At 43.3% G+C, this 14,297-nt stretch overlaps 1 protein-coding gene across 1 annotated transcript; it reads left to right on the forward strand.

Annotated features, from left to right (window-relative positions):
- Nucleotides 1–560: 560 nt before the first annotated feature.
- Nucleotides 561–14,063, forward strand: irs2b (insulin receptor substrate 2b). The gene is made up of 2 exons (XM_030124539.1): nt 561–4,274; nt 11,594–14,063. Exons 1-2 carry the CDS (start codon nt 929–931, stop codon nt 11,596–11,598), a joined length of 3,351 nt encoding a protein of 1,116 aa, XP_029980399.1. The 5' UTR covers nt 561–928; the 3' UTR covers nt 11,599–14,063.
- The last annotated feature ends 234 nt before the right edge of the window (nt 14,064–14,297 follow it).

The following is a 14,297-nucleotide window of genomic DNA, read 5'->3' on the forward strand; positions in this document are numbered from 1 at the left end:
CGCTTTACATTATTATTATTATTATTATTATTATTATTATTATTATTATTATTATTATTATTGGTTCTTTTGCAAGTTTTATCTTTGTCGGCTGCAAAGTAACGTGGACTTAAAATACACCATCTGAACGTGAATGTATTCTGGCTGGTGGCGCAGAGGGAATATTATATTCCTCTGACAGAGCTGCAGTCTGGACTGGGTGATTCTTGTTTACCATGTGTAGAGGAGGACTGGAACAGATCCATCTCCAGTCACGTTCAAATAGGGTAAACATGATGTTTAAAATACAAACATAGACAACAACAGGCGATTAAAATAAAACTGGTGGCAAAACACTGTCTGACTCAGATAGGATAACTATTTTGATCTTGTGTTTTATCATTTGCCATATTTCTTTAAATGGCAAATACGTAGGTTTTATAGGAACAGTTGGAGTAATAGAGTGATATATATATAAAAAAAATATTCATAGCAGCCAAATGCTGGATCACAGGACAAGAGGTGCTAAAAATAAAGCTATAGTCCTGTCTTACTACGCACAAATGAGTCGGAAGAGGGCAGAGTAATAGTAGGAGGGCTTTTTCCGAACTCCCTCTCTGCTTTGAACGGGGCTATCTCACTCCAGCATTCCTCCCGTTTCCACCAATAAGCCCAATGAGCTGAGTGCGCACCGCCCACTGTCGGTGTGTGTATTTTTTTCCCCTCCTTTGCCTTTTTTTTTTTTTCAGAGCTGGATGTGTAGATCGTCACATGTTGTTTCCCCTCCTCAGTCGGACACCAGCAGACATGTGTTATTTATTGCTCAGCTGGGAAGACGAACGAACGCACAACCGGCGCGTAAAATAGAGGATTAAAGTAAAAAGCGCGTCGTTTCTTCATCAAAGTCGAGGAAAAGGAAGCATTGTGTCTGAAAGTGAAGGACGCTAGAATGGCGAGTCCGCCAAATACGGGAGATCAACCGTTATTACCCAGTAATAATACGAGCGTTAACGGGAATATTAAGAAGTGCGGATACCTGAAGAAGCAAAAACACGGACACAAGCGCTTTTTTGTGCTGAAGGAACCGACTGAAGGCTTCCCTGCCCGGCTGGAGTACTACGAAAGCGAGAAGAAATGGAAAAACAAATCGTCCCCGAAGAGAGTTATTCCACTGGACTGTTGTCTGTGTATCAACAAGAGAGCGGACGCAAAACACAAATATCTCATTGCGCTTTATACTAAGGATGAGTATTTTGCGGTGGCGGCAGAAAACGAACAGGAACAGGAGTGTTGGTATCAGGTCCTGACAGATTTAATGGCAGAGGGGAAAGTGTATGACGGATCCGCGTCCAACTCTGCGTCCTCCCTGGTCGGCTTTGACGAGGCCAGCTATGGGGTAATAACCCCGGTCACCGCCGTCTACAAGGAGGTCTGGCAAGTCAACCTGAAATCCAAAGGTCTGGGCCAGAGCAGGAATTTGACCGGGGTGTACAGGCTGTGTCTGTCCAGCCGGACTATCAGCTTTGTCAAACTGAACTCAGAGGTTGCCTCCGTCATCTTACAGCTGATGAACATCCGGAGGTGCGGCCACTCTGACAGCTTTTTCTTCATTGAGGTCGGACGCTCCGCAGCCACGGGGCCGGGGGAGTTATGGATGCAGGCGGATGACTCTGTGGTGGCGCAAAACATCCACGAAACTATCCTAGAGGCCATGAAAGCCATGAAGGAGCTGTCGGAATTCCGTCCGCGCAGTAAAAGCCAGTCATCTGGGACAAACCCCATCTCTGTGCCCACACGGCGGCACCTGAACAACCCCCCTCCCAGTCAGACAGGGCTTCCCCGTCGGTCACGCACTGATAGCATGGCCGCCACTTCACCCGTGAGCAAATTTACCTCCTGTCGAATACGCACCGCCAGCGAGGGCGACGGCACCATGACACGCCCCATGTCAGTGACCGGGAGCCCCCTCAGCCCAGGGGTCCACCGGACCCTCTTGAGCAGATCTCACACCATTACAACACGCCCTTCTCGGACGTTTGAGTCTTCTTCCCTCCAGCACAGTAAGTCCATGTCTATGCCACTGTCTCATTCCCCACCCATGGCTGCCCCCAGCCTAGTCAGCCTGTCCTCCTGCCCTGACAGCAGTGCGCCTCGCCCCTCCAGCTGCAGTGCCTCCTTCTCAGGCTCTCCTAGTGATGCTGGGTTTATATCATGTGAGGAGTATGGCTCTAGCCCTGCAGACACACGGGACATCAGGGTTTCTCTGACACTACGTAGCAACACTCCTGAGTCTCTCAAAGCTGACACCCCCCCTTCTCGAGATGGCAGTGAGCTTGATGGTTACATGGTGATGGAGAGGCAGAATCAAAATGGTTACCGTTGTATACCTGAGCTAGACAAGGCCTATCGAAAGCGTACATACTCCCTCACCACCCCTCGCCAGCAGAGGGGTCCCCCACAAGTATCTTCAGCATCACTAGATGAGTATACTCTCATGAGGGCCACCTTTGCCAGTGGAAATCAGGCTCCTCGCAGGTGTCACACTGCCTCTCCTAAAGGGACCTATCCTGAGGATTACAGGGCTGTCCAGGTCAGCTCGGACAGTCTGCCAGCTGACAGTGGCTACATGCCTATGATGCCAGGTGTGGCACCTCAGACTCCAGGGTCCAAAGATGACTTCTATATGCCAATGAGCCCCATGTGTATTTCTGCCCCAAAACAGATCATCAACCCCCGTTCACACTCCACTTCAGCTGGGCTGGCCCCACGCACCGACTCCCCAGGGAGTGTTTCACTGGAGGACAGTGGCTATATGCGCATGTGGTGTGGAACCAAGATGTCTGTGGAGAGCACAGAGGGAAAGCTCACTAATGGTGAATACCTGAATATGTCTCCTGTTGACCCCCTGGTGTCTTTCACACCCCCTGACAACATCCTTAGTCCTACAGCCGGAGATCCCCACCCCCAGCAACATCACAGACAGCCTTATTTTTACAGCTCACTGCCGCGCTCACTTAAAGGCCAGTTGCAGCGTAAAGGGTCCACAGACACAGACCAGTATGTAGTGATGAGTTTACAAAGACAACGGATAGATGAGGAGTCCAACTACTGCCCTGTCTCTCCAGGAGGGTCTTCGGACAGTGCGTCTCCAGGTACACCGGGCACCCCTTCTTCTGCTCCGTCTCCTTTTAGAGTGGCTCGAGTAGAGGGGGGGCTGGTACACCGGAATAGGGTGTGTCGGCCCACCCGCTTGGCTTTGGAGTCTCTCAGGACCTTACCATGTATGAGTGAACACCCCCTTCCCTCAGAGCCGCGCAGTCCAGGAGAATACATCAACATAGACTTCAGTAGTTCTAACGGTGACCCACTGACATCCAGAGCATCAGAGCGCTCAGAGTCCTCCAGTTTGAATTTTTCATGTGCAGAGAAGGGATCACCACCACTCATGGACTATGTAAATGTTGATGCACACTCTCAAGACCACCTTGGCTCAAACCATGCTGAAGGTCCCTCCCCTGCAGGTAGTACAAAACACAGGCCTGAAGTCTTGACGTGTCCTAGTGTGCTCAACTCTCAGCTGGATGTGCAGGGAACTAAAGCGGGGATGGAAACAACTTTGGTGGATAAAACAGAGGAAAAGGGGTTGGTAGAGAATAAGACGGCTCCAGTTAAGGACGACTACACTGAGATGACGTTCAGCCCCCCTGTTCCCCTACCTGCCCTCTGCACCAGTGATGCTGCGCCCCTCCCTATGAGCCCCACTACCTGTGTGCAAAGACTTAGCCTTGAGAGCAGTATTGTGGATGAAGTACCACCTGCTCCAGTAGACTCTTTTCTCTTAGGGGGTCCATCATTGTCTGTCAACCTTCTGGATCCACACAGGGGGGCCAAAGTGATCAGAGCTGACCCTCATGGGCGGCGGCGGCACAGTTCTGAGACCTTTTCTTCCACCACCACTGTTGCACCTGTGTGCCCATCCTTTGCTCATGACACCAAAAGGCATAGCTCTGCCTCTGTGGAGAATGTATCCCGTAGCGTTCGTGCCTCTGAGGGACCTGATGAGGACTATAGTAGCAACAGCCCCATGTGCAGGGAGACGTCAGCTGGTTATCAAAATGGACTTAACTACATTGCCTTAAACTTAATGGAGGGAAACCTTGGTGGATGCAGACTAGGGGGCTGTGATGGACTCCTGAGGTTCAAGGCAGCCTGTGGTTGCAAGGGGGGCATGAACGGTTTCAACACAAGTCCCTATGCCAGCCTGGGATTCAAGGAAACTGCCACTGCTGTGAAAGGTGAGTGTTTTCATACACGTGACAAACTCATTCATCCACTAGGTTTTCATTCATAAAGTGAATGGTGTAGGGCTCGAGTAGGTTAGAGATCCGCCTTAGGGCTACTGTGCACTCTGCCGGAATAGGCTGCTGGTTGCTAAGCAGCGCATCAGAAATCGTTTTCATCCTAAAAAAAAAAAACAAAAAAAAAAAAAAGGAAAAAGATGATTATCTATAAGAGATGAAAATGCTGGAAAAAACAGGCTCGTTTGTTTGTCCATAGAATCATGTCATCTTTAACATATAATGACTGCAGTGTATGTCTGTTTGTGTGTTTTTCTGAATACATCTGATCTTAAATTGTCGTTTTAATATTGAATAGTGCATTATCTATGTTTTCAAGGGTCTGTACTTAACATGATAAATACAGCGACGCAGCGTAATTATAGTCATTTCGGAAACGTTGCGCATAACAATAACACGTAGCCCCATCATTTCAGTCCGTTTTCCATTTAGACGCATATTGTATGACAACAGCAGTTTTCAGTGTGTAAAGACAAGCTCAAAGATCCGTGGGAAGTGAAGTTGTTATGCCTTTGGGTGTAGCCTGTGATGTTTAGATAGGATTAGTCACCAAGTCGTCACACCCCTGACGCACAAATCTCAAGGCTATGCGATGCTGAGAAGACGTGTTTACTATGTCTTTCATCTGCTACGACTTAGACATTTTGCAGAATTTCTACCGGAAAACGATATTCTCCTTCGAAATAAAAGCATCACGTATTTTTATGTGCGCAAATAAAAACGCACAGGTTGTATTTTTATCTGTATTCTGGCTGTTGTTACTTACTAGTTGAACTGTAGTTTCAGATCAGCTTCCACCTTCTTAAACTGACTTCATTTGCTACAGCCTGACTTTTCGCATCATCTTATTTTGAAAGTGCGCACCAACTTGTCATGTGTATTCTGTCTGACTTGATTCTGCAGTTGTGTTTGCGTGAATGGGCTGCTCTGCCCCTCACTGACGCAGTTTTCATATCACATGAGTTATTCAACAACATAAAATCTAATCCAGTGACGCGTTAACCACTATATACCTAATATATGTATATTATATAGAAAGAGAAAGGTTCACATGCGTTTCCTGTTCTGTTCTGTAATTATAACAGGAATGCAATATCAGTGAATAAGCTGAGAAATATTTAGGACTATTTGTATTTGCAGAAAATATTGCCTTTCATTTAATTTAGGCTATGTTTTTTTATACCTCTCTAAAGGATAGGGATTATTTACATAGAGCGATGACACAACAGGGCAATGTCAGAAGTTGCTGTTGTTTGAAAAGAAAATACATTGTGTCCTGATCATTGTGAGTCAGAAGTCGGTGTTCCTGATGGTGAAATATAAGAGTTTAATTGCTATTTGTGGTTTCACAACCAAGTTGTCTGTCTGTGTCTCTCTCTTTGCTGGCTCTCTTGCTGTGAGCGCAGCCAGTGTGGGGCTTGGTGCAAGTCATCAGGTTCCCCAGAAAAACAAGTGAGTCAGTTGTTTATCAATTGTCAGGTACTGGGTTTCAGGACTGGAATGCGGGCAGTGTGCAAAGGTTGCCGGGAGAGATGAATGCTCACTTGTTTTTCTAACCTGGTGGGATGGACTCAGAAGGGGGATGGGAGGATTTCTTTTTTTTTCATTGTGAACAACTTCACAAACATGCCAATGAAACAGTTTGACATAGAGCAGGCACTCACTATTGTTTTTGTGTTAACACATATGACTCTGACTAGACATCCACACACATACTCATGCACATGTGGCTACCTCATACCTGCTGTGAACCTCCCACCTATTGTCCCGTCACTTCCATTGTGTCCTGCCACCTTTTATGTTTGAGAAGACACAATCCAAATTTTGAACTTTGAAACTTAGTGGAGATGTTTGTCTGAGGTTATGAAAGCAGACAAGGAAGAGGAGGAGGCAAAAGGGAGGTGGAGGAACAATGGTGATGAAGGTTGGATGACTTGTTTTGTTTTCCTATAACAACAAAATAGACAATTGAGCTGTTGACTGGAGGGAGGGAGAGAGTGAGTGAGGGGGAGGAATGGAGGAGTAAGAAGGAAAGACAGAAAAGAAACACAGAAAGAAATAGAGATCAGTATTGTTCTGGTAATGGTTGGCCTTAGCTACTGTATCTTGGTTATATAAGCCTTTCCTTGTAAACAAAAAAAAAATCTAGGGGATGGAAACATACTTGTACATGCGAGTAAACTCTGCTATAAACAGCGACGTGACCAGTGTGGCAAGACTTTGATAGTGGAAAGAGAAAACAAGGACACGTGTCTTACTATAGCACGACAGGCTTTACCACATTCTCATGCTATCACTAAGTGAACCCTACTCTGCATAACCCACAGTGGATCCATTGAAAACTGGCAGATTAGGGACACATACCACCTCAGCTCATTTTGGTATCAGTAGTTTAACCATGTAAGGGAGAAACAGAGAGAGAATTCTACAACTAACATGCAAATATTACAGCGTATCCCTTCTGTCTGTATTTGATGGTTTCCTTGTGGCTCAGTGAGGAAGGGTGAAGTCTGTTAGATGATGGGTAACACCGTTGTTTGGGTTTGGGCTTGACATGAGGTGCAGTGACAGAAGGAGGTGTTTAGTTTTCAGTGAATGCCTCCTGGCGCTGTTGTCAAAGTCAGTTCCATGACCTTTGAACCAGTGCTGTGAGTTAGAGGCTCATTGTGAAAGAGCACAGTAGAGATATGACACATCCATCTCTGGGTGATTAAAGGAAAACAGTAGCTTTTAGTGTTAGTACTATTTTTACTTTCTTTGATGATCTCTTTTAGTAGTGAATCCCTACTGTCGCTTCTCTGTTTTTTATGAAAGCAGCTTTATTTTCCCCCTTTCTTTATTCAGTTTTATCTGCTGTTTTTGTCTCAGGCAAAAATAGCTTACATGTGCACAGACAAGGGAGACTACTGACTCACACTCTCCTTGCTTTTCATTTATAATACGCCTAGACTACCCACCCACTCCTAAACCCACCCAGACACACACACATACACATACACAGTCACAATCCCAGTATGTGTGTGTCTTCTTCTGCTGCCCGGACATACACACAGCCGTCAGCAGATGGTGGAGGTAGCGGGGGAGTCCGGGGTTTTGCACCTGCCCCGCCAAGCAGTGCTCACTGGTTATCTGGCCCTTCAGAGGAGAGTGACAATACGCTAATGACTGGCCACCATCTGCCACAACAACAACAGGGAGAAGGTGGGGGTGTGGCGAGCCAGTTTCAAGAAGCCATGAACCAACCCCAAAACCCTTCCCCCTTCTGCGTCCTCCTCTCCCGTTTCTCTGGTATTCTCCAGGCACTGGTTTCTGTTTTTCAGAAATCATGTGATTTAACCCACCCCCTGAACACACCCACCTCTTCTCCACACCGGTGCATCTGAGCACTGTGGGTTTTTTTGTTGTTGTTTTTTTTCTGTTTGTTTCCGTGTTTTCTGACCTTAGTGGACTCTCTCTGATTGGCTTTTCACACCAGACTATTGTCTAACAATGCATTAAACAATCAGATGATCAAATCCGATTAGAGCCACTAAGAAGACTCTCACTATTGTCTCATACTATCCACAAGTATAAACAACTAACAGCCAGGTTAACTGATCTTAAACGTCTTTTGGTACAGTGTGCTCATGTTGTAAAGGCCTGATATATAACAGCTAAAATATCGTGAAGTCTAAAGCAACCAAACTCACAATTTGTGTTTCCAGTTTTTTACATCATATCTCATGGATATAATGAGTTTCTGCACAGATCATTACCATATTTTAGTATATTCTAGCCATTTGTCATGCCTTATACTGTCGTATTAGAGCAGGTAGTGTGTCTTCCGGATTATTTCTCCGGATACATTATTTTGAGGAGTACTTAGTCTATTTTCTCACCTGTTCTGTACTTTCCTTTCCCTCACAGACACACATAGCACTCCTGACCGTCTAATACATAACTCTTTGAGTAAAGTAGGGCGGGATGTTCCAGCGTTAGATAAAAACAAAGTCAACCTAGCGTTTCCTCAATTTAGCTTTCAGGTAAGAAGGATTACATTCACTTCAGGATTAGACATTCTTGAGGAGGCTGTTTTGTCTACGGGTAGTAGATACAGGACTTAAACACACACCTGATAGGCTTAGCTAGCTCCTTTATGTTTAGAAAGTCAGTCATCGAAAGGCCAGTTCACCATCTCTTCTGCATTGTGTTTATTCGTTTTATGTTTAGTAATCCAGGTGTTCATACTTCAGACTTGTATACCCCTCAATTATTGGAATTATACAATAGTAATGTCGTAAGATTAGTCAGACAGTTGTTGTACAATGTGGCAGTAGCTCAATTTCATCTGATCATTTTGTAATGTGAAGTGTAGCCTCTTGGGTAATTATCACAGCATGTTTGGAAACCTTACGCTCCTGAAATGTGCAGAGGATACACTTTAAATAGACAAGAGTGAAAAACGTAATTGCTTGTGTTCTGTGGGATGTGTGTAAAATGGAGGAGGAAAGTCAATAGTGGTGGTGTTTTTGTTTTGTTGGTCAGACAGAGGTGTGGGAGGTCAGAGGTGAGGAGTCAGTCAGTGTTTGTTTGGTGAAATAGTGGTGTAGTTCAGGGAGGAGTCAGCAGAGCAGGAATGTAAACAGATCAGATCTGAACTCGCTGATCTTTCCCCTGTCTGTAGGAGAAAACTGCTCCTGACCTTAGTTTTAATTGATTGCGAGGCTCCATTTTGAGTGTGTATTTGAAAAAAACAGTGGGTGAATAATTTCCATTTTGTGCTATTGCTGTTTAGAAGAGCCCATTCAGCAGGGAACTACTCGAGCAGATAACACATTAACAGACATGGGGACGTGTTTACTCTGCTTCTGAAGCAGTAGAGAAGAGCCTGCTAATACATGCCTATGTGTGTGTGTCCTAGCCCTGAATGGAGCAGGACTAAATTTAGCCTGTGAGAACTAAATAAATAATGAACACAGCCGTGGTGTGTGTGTATGTGTGTGTGTGTGTGTGTGAGTTGGGACAGGGGGCACAGTCGCGTTAGGAGGGGCGGAGGGTTGTGTGGACGTGCTCTAAAGAGGAGGGGTAGTAGAAGCCATTGGGTTCATTCCCTGCTGGACCTCTGTCCCCTTCTCTCAATAACACCCCGCCTCCCCAAATCTTCCTGCCCACCCACACTTTTCTGCGATCAGCTTTTGTTTGAAATAGCAGTGTGTGTACTGAGTTTAGAGCCTCAACTCTGCACATTGTCCTACAGCACCTCCGCTAATGCAATCATTTGTACAAGAATTTACAGTTACAACATAAAAGCGTATATCATTCAGTGTTTATGTTCGTGTTATCATATCTACACCTGGTTGCTAATCTGAGCTGTTAGTGATTCAGCTCTCCTTCCCGGCACATCTCAGTCATTCTCACCCAAGTGTCTGCCTCTACAGGCCACTGACTAGCCCAGCCCTGCATGAAACACACACAGACTGTTAAGGACCGTTAGTCCCATGACCTCACTGCATTCCCATTCCTCCCTGTCAGGTTGATTCTGTTACTGTGGTTTTCCACCACCTCCTACCCTACTGTTTCTATTTTGTCTCCAGCAAAGAACAAACAGGGTCCAGCCTACTCAGGTGGCCTCAGAGGTGAAATCAATCACTATTATTCTTTTAAAATGGACTTTGATTCTAGATTTTTGTATCACAGACATCCATGACCATCTGTGGTAATGCACTGTGAATGAAGATCCGTTTTGTTTTGGTTTTTTTATAGTTAATGGTTGAAGAAATTCCAAAGGAACCCGTTCCCTGTCTTATGTTTTGGTCATCATTAAAGCACATGCCAAGTGTTTACAAAGCTTTCATCTTGATTTAAGCTCACTGATTTTCATTTGCTGCGAGTATGTGAGGGGCAAGGAGCGAGAACAGACGTGCGTGTGTTTACGGTGGGAGTAGTTGAGGAGGGGGTAACAGTGAGGACTGTGAATGGAAGGTTTGTTTTAGAGAATGACGATCACATCCAGCTTTGTGAAAACAGCTCTTGTTCACGGCTGGAGAAGAGAGAGAGGAGACAGCGAATGAGGGAAGAAATGCAGCCACGGCGAGAGAGAGTGTGTGTGTGTGTGTGTGTGTGTGTGTGTGTGTGTGTGTGAGACTTCCGCTCCCATTTGATAGCTGCATGCAAATGAAACCTCACAAACAAGTACACAGGGGCAAGGGTCAGCACAGCTTTCCACTGGGAGAAAAGCAACACTTTGAAGACTCAGGGTTTAAGAGTATATGAAAATAGAATGGATTTGTGTGTGTGCTGGAACAAACCTGGCAGATTTATTCATTTGGCTTTAGTAGGTACGCAATCAAGGATACCTGCATGTGCGTTGGTCGGTGTGTGGGAGTGTTGTTGCCGCCTCTCGCCGTCATTGGAGGCTGCTCTGTGTCAGCTGCACAGTGCTAAATGCCACTCTGTTTTCTCCCTGCTGTGAAAGCACCTGCCACATCAGGGTCTACTAGTGAAGGAATAGAAACACACACAAAGGCAGGTCTATAAGAGCACTTACTACTTATGTAAAGAGTAGAGGTATCCTTTTGATGTCCCCCTCCTCTATATTGTTCTGTCTTACATTACTAATTACATATACAGTATAGACTGGATGGGACCAACAAGGATTCATTTTTAAAACCGATTAAATCATGGTTTAATTTTAAATGGTGTTTGAAGTTTAAATCTTCAACTTACAGGTTTAACTAACTGACATGGATAATGTTTTTAGGTGAACTGAGTAAAATAATTAAGTTTCACACAATCAACATTTTTTGTTTTTTTGTTTGTTCTTTTTTTTCATGTTTCATTAATTCAACCACTACCTTCTTCTCAGTCGAGGAGAATTGTAGAGCTTCTCTGCTGCCACCATCAGAATTTGGAATACAGAGCAGTTAAAAATAGTACTCTCAGTTTTTATATTTCATAGTCAATGAATTACTTTTTACATTTTGATTTGTGTTTGCAGTCATGTTGTATTGATTAAACCTTAATGTCAGTTTGCATTATTAAACATGGATTCACTCAGCAGCTTTAATATCTTGTTAGAAATGACAAAGATTTCAGAAATAATAATAACAATAATAATAATAATAATAATAATAATAATAATAATAATAATAACACTGTGTCTTTGTTGGTGTAACCCAGGCTGATGTTGCTAAAGAAACATGAGATCCAGCATATCATCTGTCTTTATTGCATTATAAGCAATTCACATATGCTTCCTTTTCTTCTTCTCATTTCAGAATGAAGGCTGGTGGGTTCCTCCCACTCCCCTCCTCTACCCTCTGCTCCTGTGAACACAGGATTTCACTGCAGTTTAGTAACAAGGTCGCCACAACGACAGCTGGACCATGTACTGCAGCCGAAGTCCTTTGACCCCTTCGCTGCCTTCAAGGGTCATTGGGATGGCCGTCACCATGGCAACACGGACACTTTCCCCCAAATCTTCCCTCCGCTTTTCTCGGCACCAAAACATTCAGGCGCCATCTCTGCTGCTGTAATAGATTACTTAAAAAAACAACAAGAACTTAAATGGACGTTTAATTCTGACTATAGATAGTTGACTATTTATATGTGTACGTAGGCCTGCAAAATTATTCTGCAGTATATTGTTATGTTAATTATTATTGTCGTTACTATTATTCATACACTTTCAGCTGGTTTTCTTTTGGTTTCAGCCAACAGTTGCCAGATACCCTCGCCTGAAAACCTGTGAACCAAACCTGGAGAACACATGCAAAAACCTTTCCCGCATACAGATTACATATATTTATTTATTTATCATGTATGTATGCATTTGGAGAAATGTGTGCGTGAATTTTCTATACAGATTGTACTGCAAAATGAGGTGGCATTTATGAACATATTTAAAAATCAAAGTTAACCTTTGTTTAAAAACCTACCTCAACAAAAACCAGGTTGGTACCAATTCTCACAGTCAGAAAATTATACTATATATATAATATTTATTTTCAGAGGTGAATGTTTTTGAAATCACCAATCCAAAGCCTTACTCTTCCATCAGCCCCCTTCTGATGGATCTTTTAGTTCGGACCTATAAATACGCAGTATATCAAAGATGTAAGTGATCACTTAAAAGACTGAATGTTCATCAGAGCTGAATGAGAGACAGCCTCTCTGAGATTAAGTTCCCTTTCTCCCCACGTTACATTTATTACAAAAGTATGTATTCAAGAGCCAGAGTAATATATTTATTATATGCCTGAGATGGAGGAGTAGTGACTCATACACACTTAAAGTATCCCACAGGACCTTAGAGGATTACTTAGCATTGTGTTGCATCACACTTGCATGAACACCACACAAATACTGCAACATGAAGCAGGTCCTCCTCAACCTGAACAACAGATCTGTGGCCTGTCTGAGCCCAAGCCTCAGCACCTTTATCCACTTTACTTCTGGACCCAACCTATCCACTGTTCATCTGTGATATCCTGTATGCCTTCATGGCCTGCAGGAATGGACAGGGACATGAATGTTTGTAGTTATAAATAGTAAATGACTAGCACAGAATCTTATATTTTCTCACCTGATGCCTCATTGCAGAGCCCTGTCACACCAGCTGGTTGGTTAGCAGGTGCAGGCAGCGCCGAGCAATGCGGTGAATGCAGGACATGGACTGACTGGCTGTTCAATGAGCCGCTCAAAAGCTTGATCCTTTGGCCTCTGCTGCCACTTTGAGCTGAGAGAACCAGACAAGACACACCGGAGCTAATGCATGGTCTTGCACTTACAAAGTTTATAGATTGTAACACAAGACACGTTGAATGTAGTACATGCTATGTTCCAAGCTTCCAAGCAAAAAAACACAACTGCAACAATAACAACAATGAAACATGCAGAAATACTGAATGGAAACAATGACACAGATACAAACCGAGTAAAAGAAACAGACCAGGGGACGTATCTCTTAATTTATCTGAATTCACTGGTACTTAACCTTTGCCTATATACTGTAAATAGTGTGATGTTAACAGAGAATTTCATCTAAGTAAACGCTGAGAAAACGTTTGAAAGATGTTAAGTTAAATAACTTATGTTGTTTGTACTGTACATACTATGTGTTTGAGTGAACTTTCTGATACAACAAAAGCACTAATTAAGTTATACGCTAACCAGAATGGTTTGGCTTTGATTTTTTTTAACTGTCATGGGATGGTCTTGTGAAATAAATGCCACTATGAGGACATTTTCTAATGCTGTACGTAATTCTAAAAAAAGACTTTAAGAGAAATCATTAATACTTGACATAATTAATTCTTGTTACTTAGGTACAACACAAATGGCATATATGCAATATTTACACTTTTGAAAATTAGTTTACAAAGACGTACCAAATGTATAAATACTGTTAATAATATTTGTTAAACCTTAAAATCAGATTTTTGCTGTTTGTACATTTTTTCTTCAAATTTGAAATGAAATTTTTTTTCTGTTTGTTTTTTGCTAATCGAGCCTATTGGTGTTTTGAGCAGTGTTTTTGCATTTGGATAATGTTTCAAGTTTTTATTCAGCATCTTAAAGGTTACATTATGGGCCCTGGCTTATCTTGCTGTGTCTTTCTTTGTAAATATTTCACATCTTGAATATTGTGATGCTACTAAGAGATGATAATTTAAACTTAGTTCATTGCTTTAGATTGTATTGATTCTTTATAGACACATGCAATAAACAATGATGTTATTTAAGAAAGCTATTTTGCCTCGTTTTCTGTTCTTCTCTCTTCCCCATCACATCCCAAAAAAAAAAATACAAGCTTTTCATGTCTCATTTGAATAGACACTCACTAGAGCAGATGTTTCAATTCAGTGTCCTGGCCTTGCCATTAGGACGAGGAGGACATATCTTGAATGTCTGTCATTTCCCTTGTCCCTCTTTGTTTCTATGAGTGTTTTCAAGCTCTGCACTCGCATCAGGAGCACATCA

This window comes from Sphaeramia orbicularis, chromosome 21, assembly GCF_902148855.1.
Source record: "Sphaeramia orbicularis chromosome 21, fSphaOr1.1, whole genome shotgun sequence".
Lineage (NCBI taxonomy): Eukaryota > Metazoa > Chordata > Actinopteri > Kurtiformes > Apogonidae > Sphaeramia > Sphaeramia orbicularis.

Excerpts from the sequence above, each read along its gene's own strand:
- irs2b (XM_030124539.1), top strand. The coding sequence starts at position 929 with ATGGCGAGTCCGCCAAATACGGGAGATCAACCGTTATTACCCAGTAAT.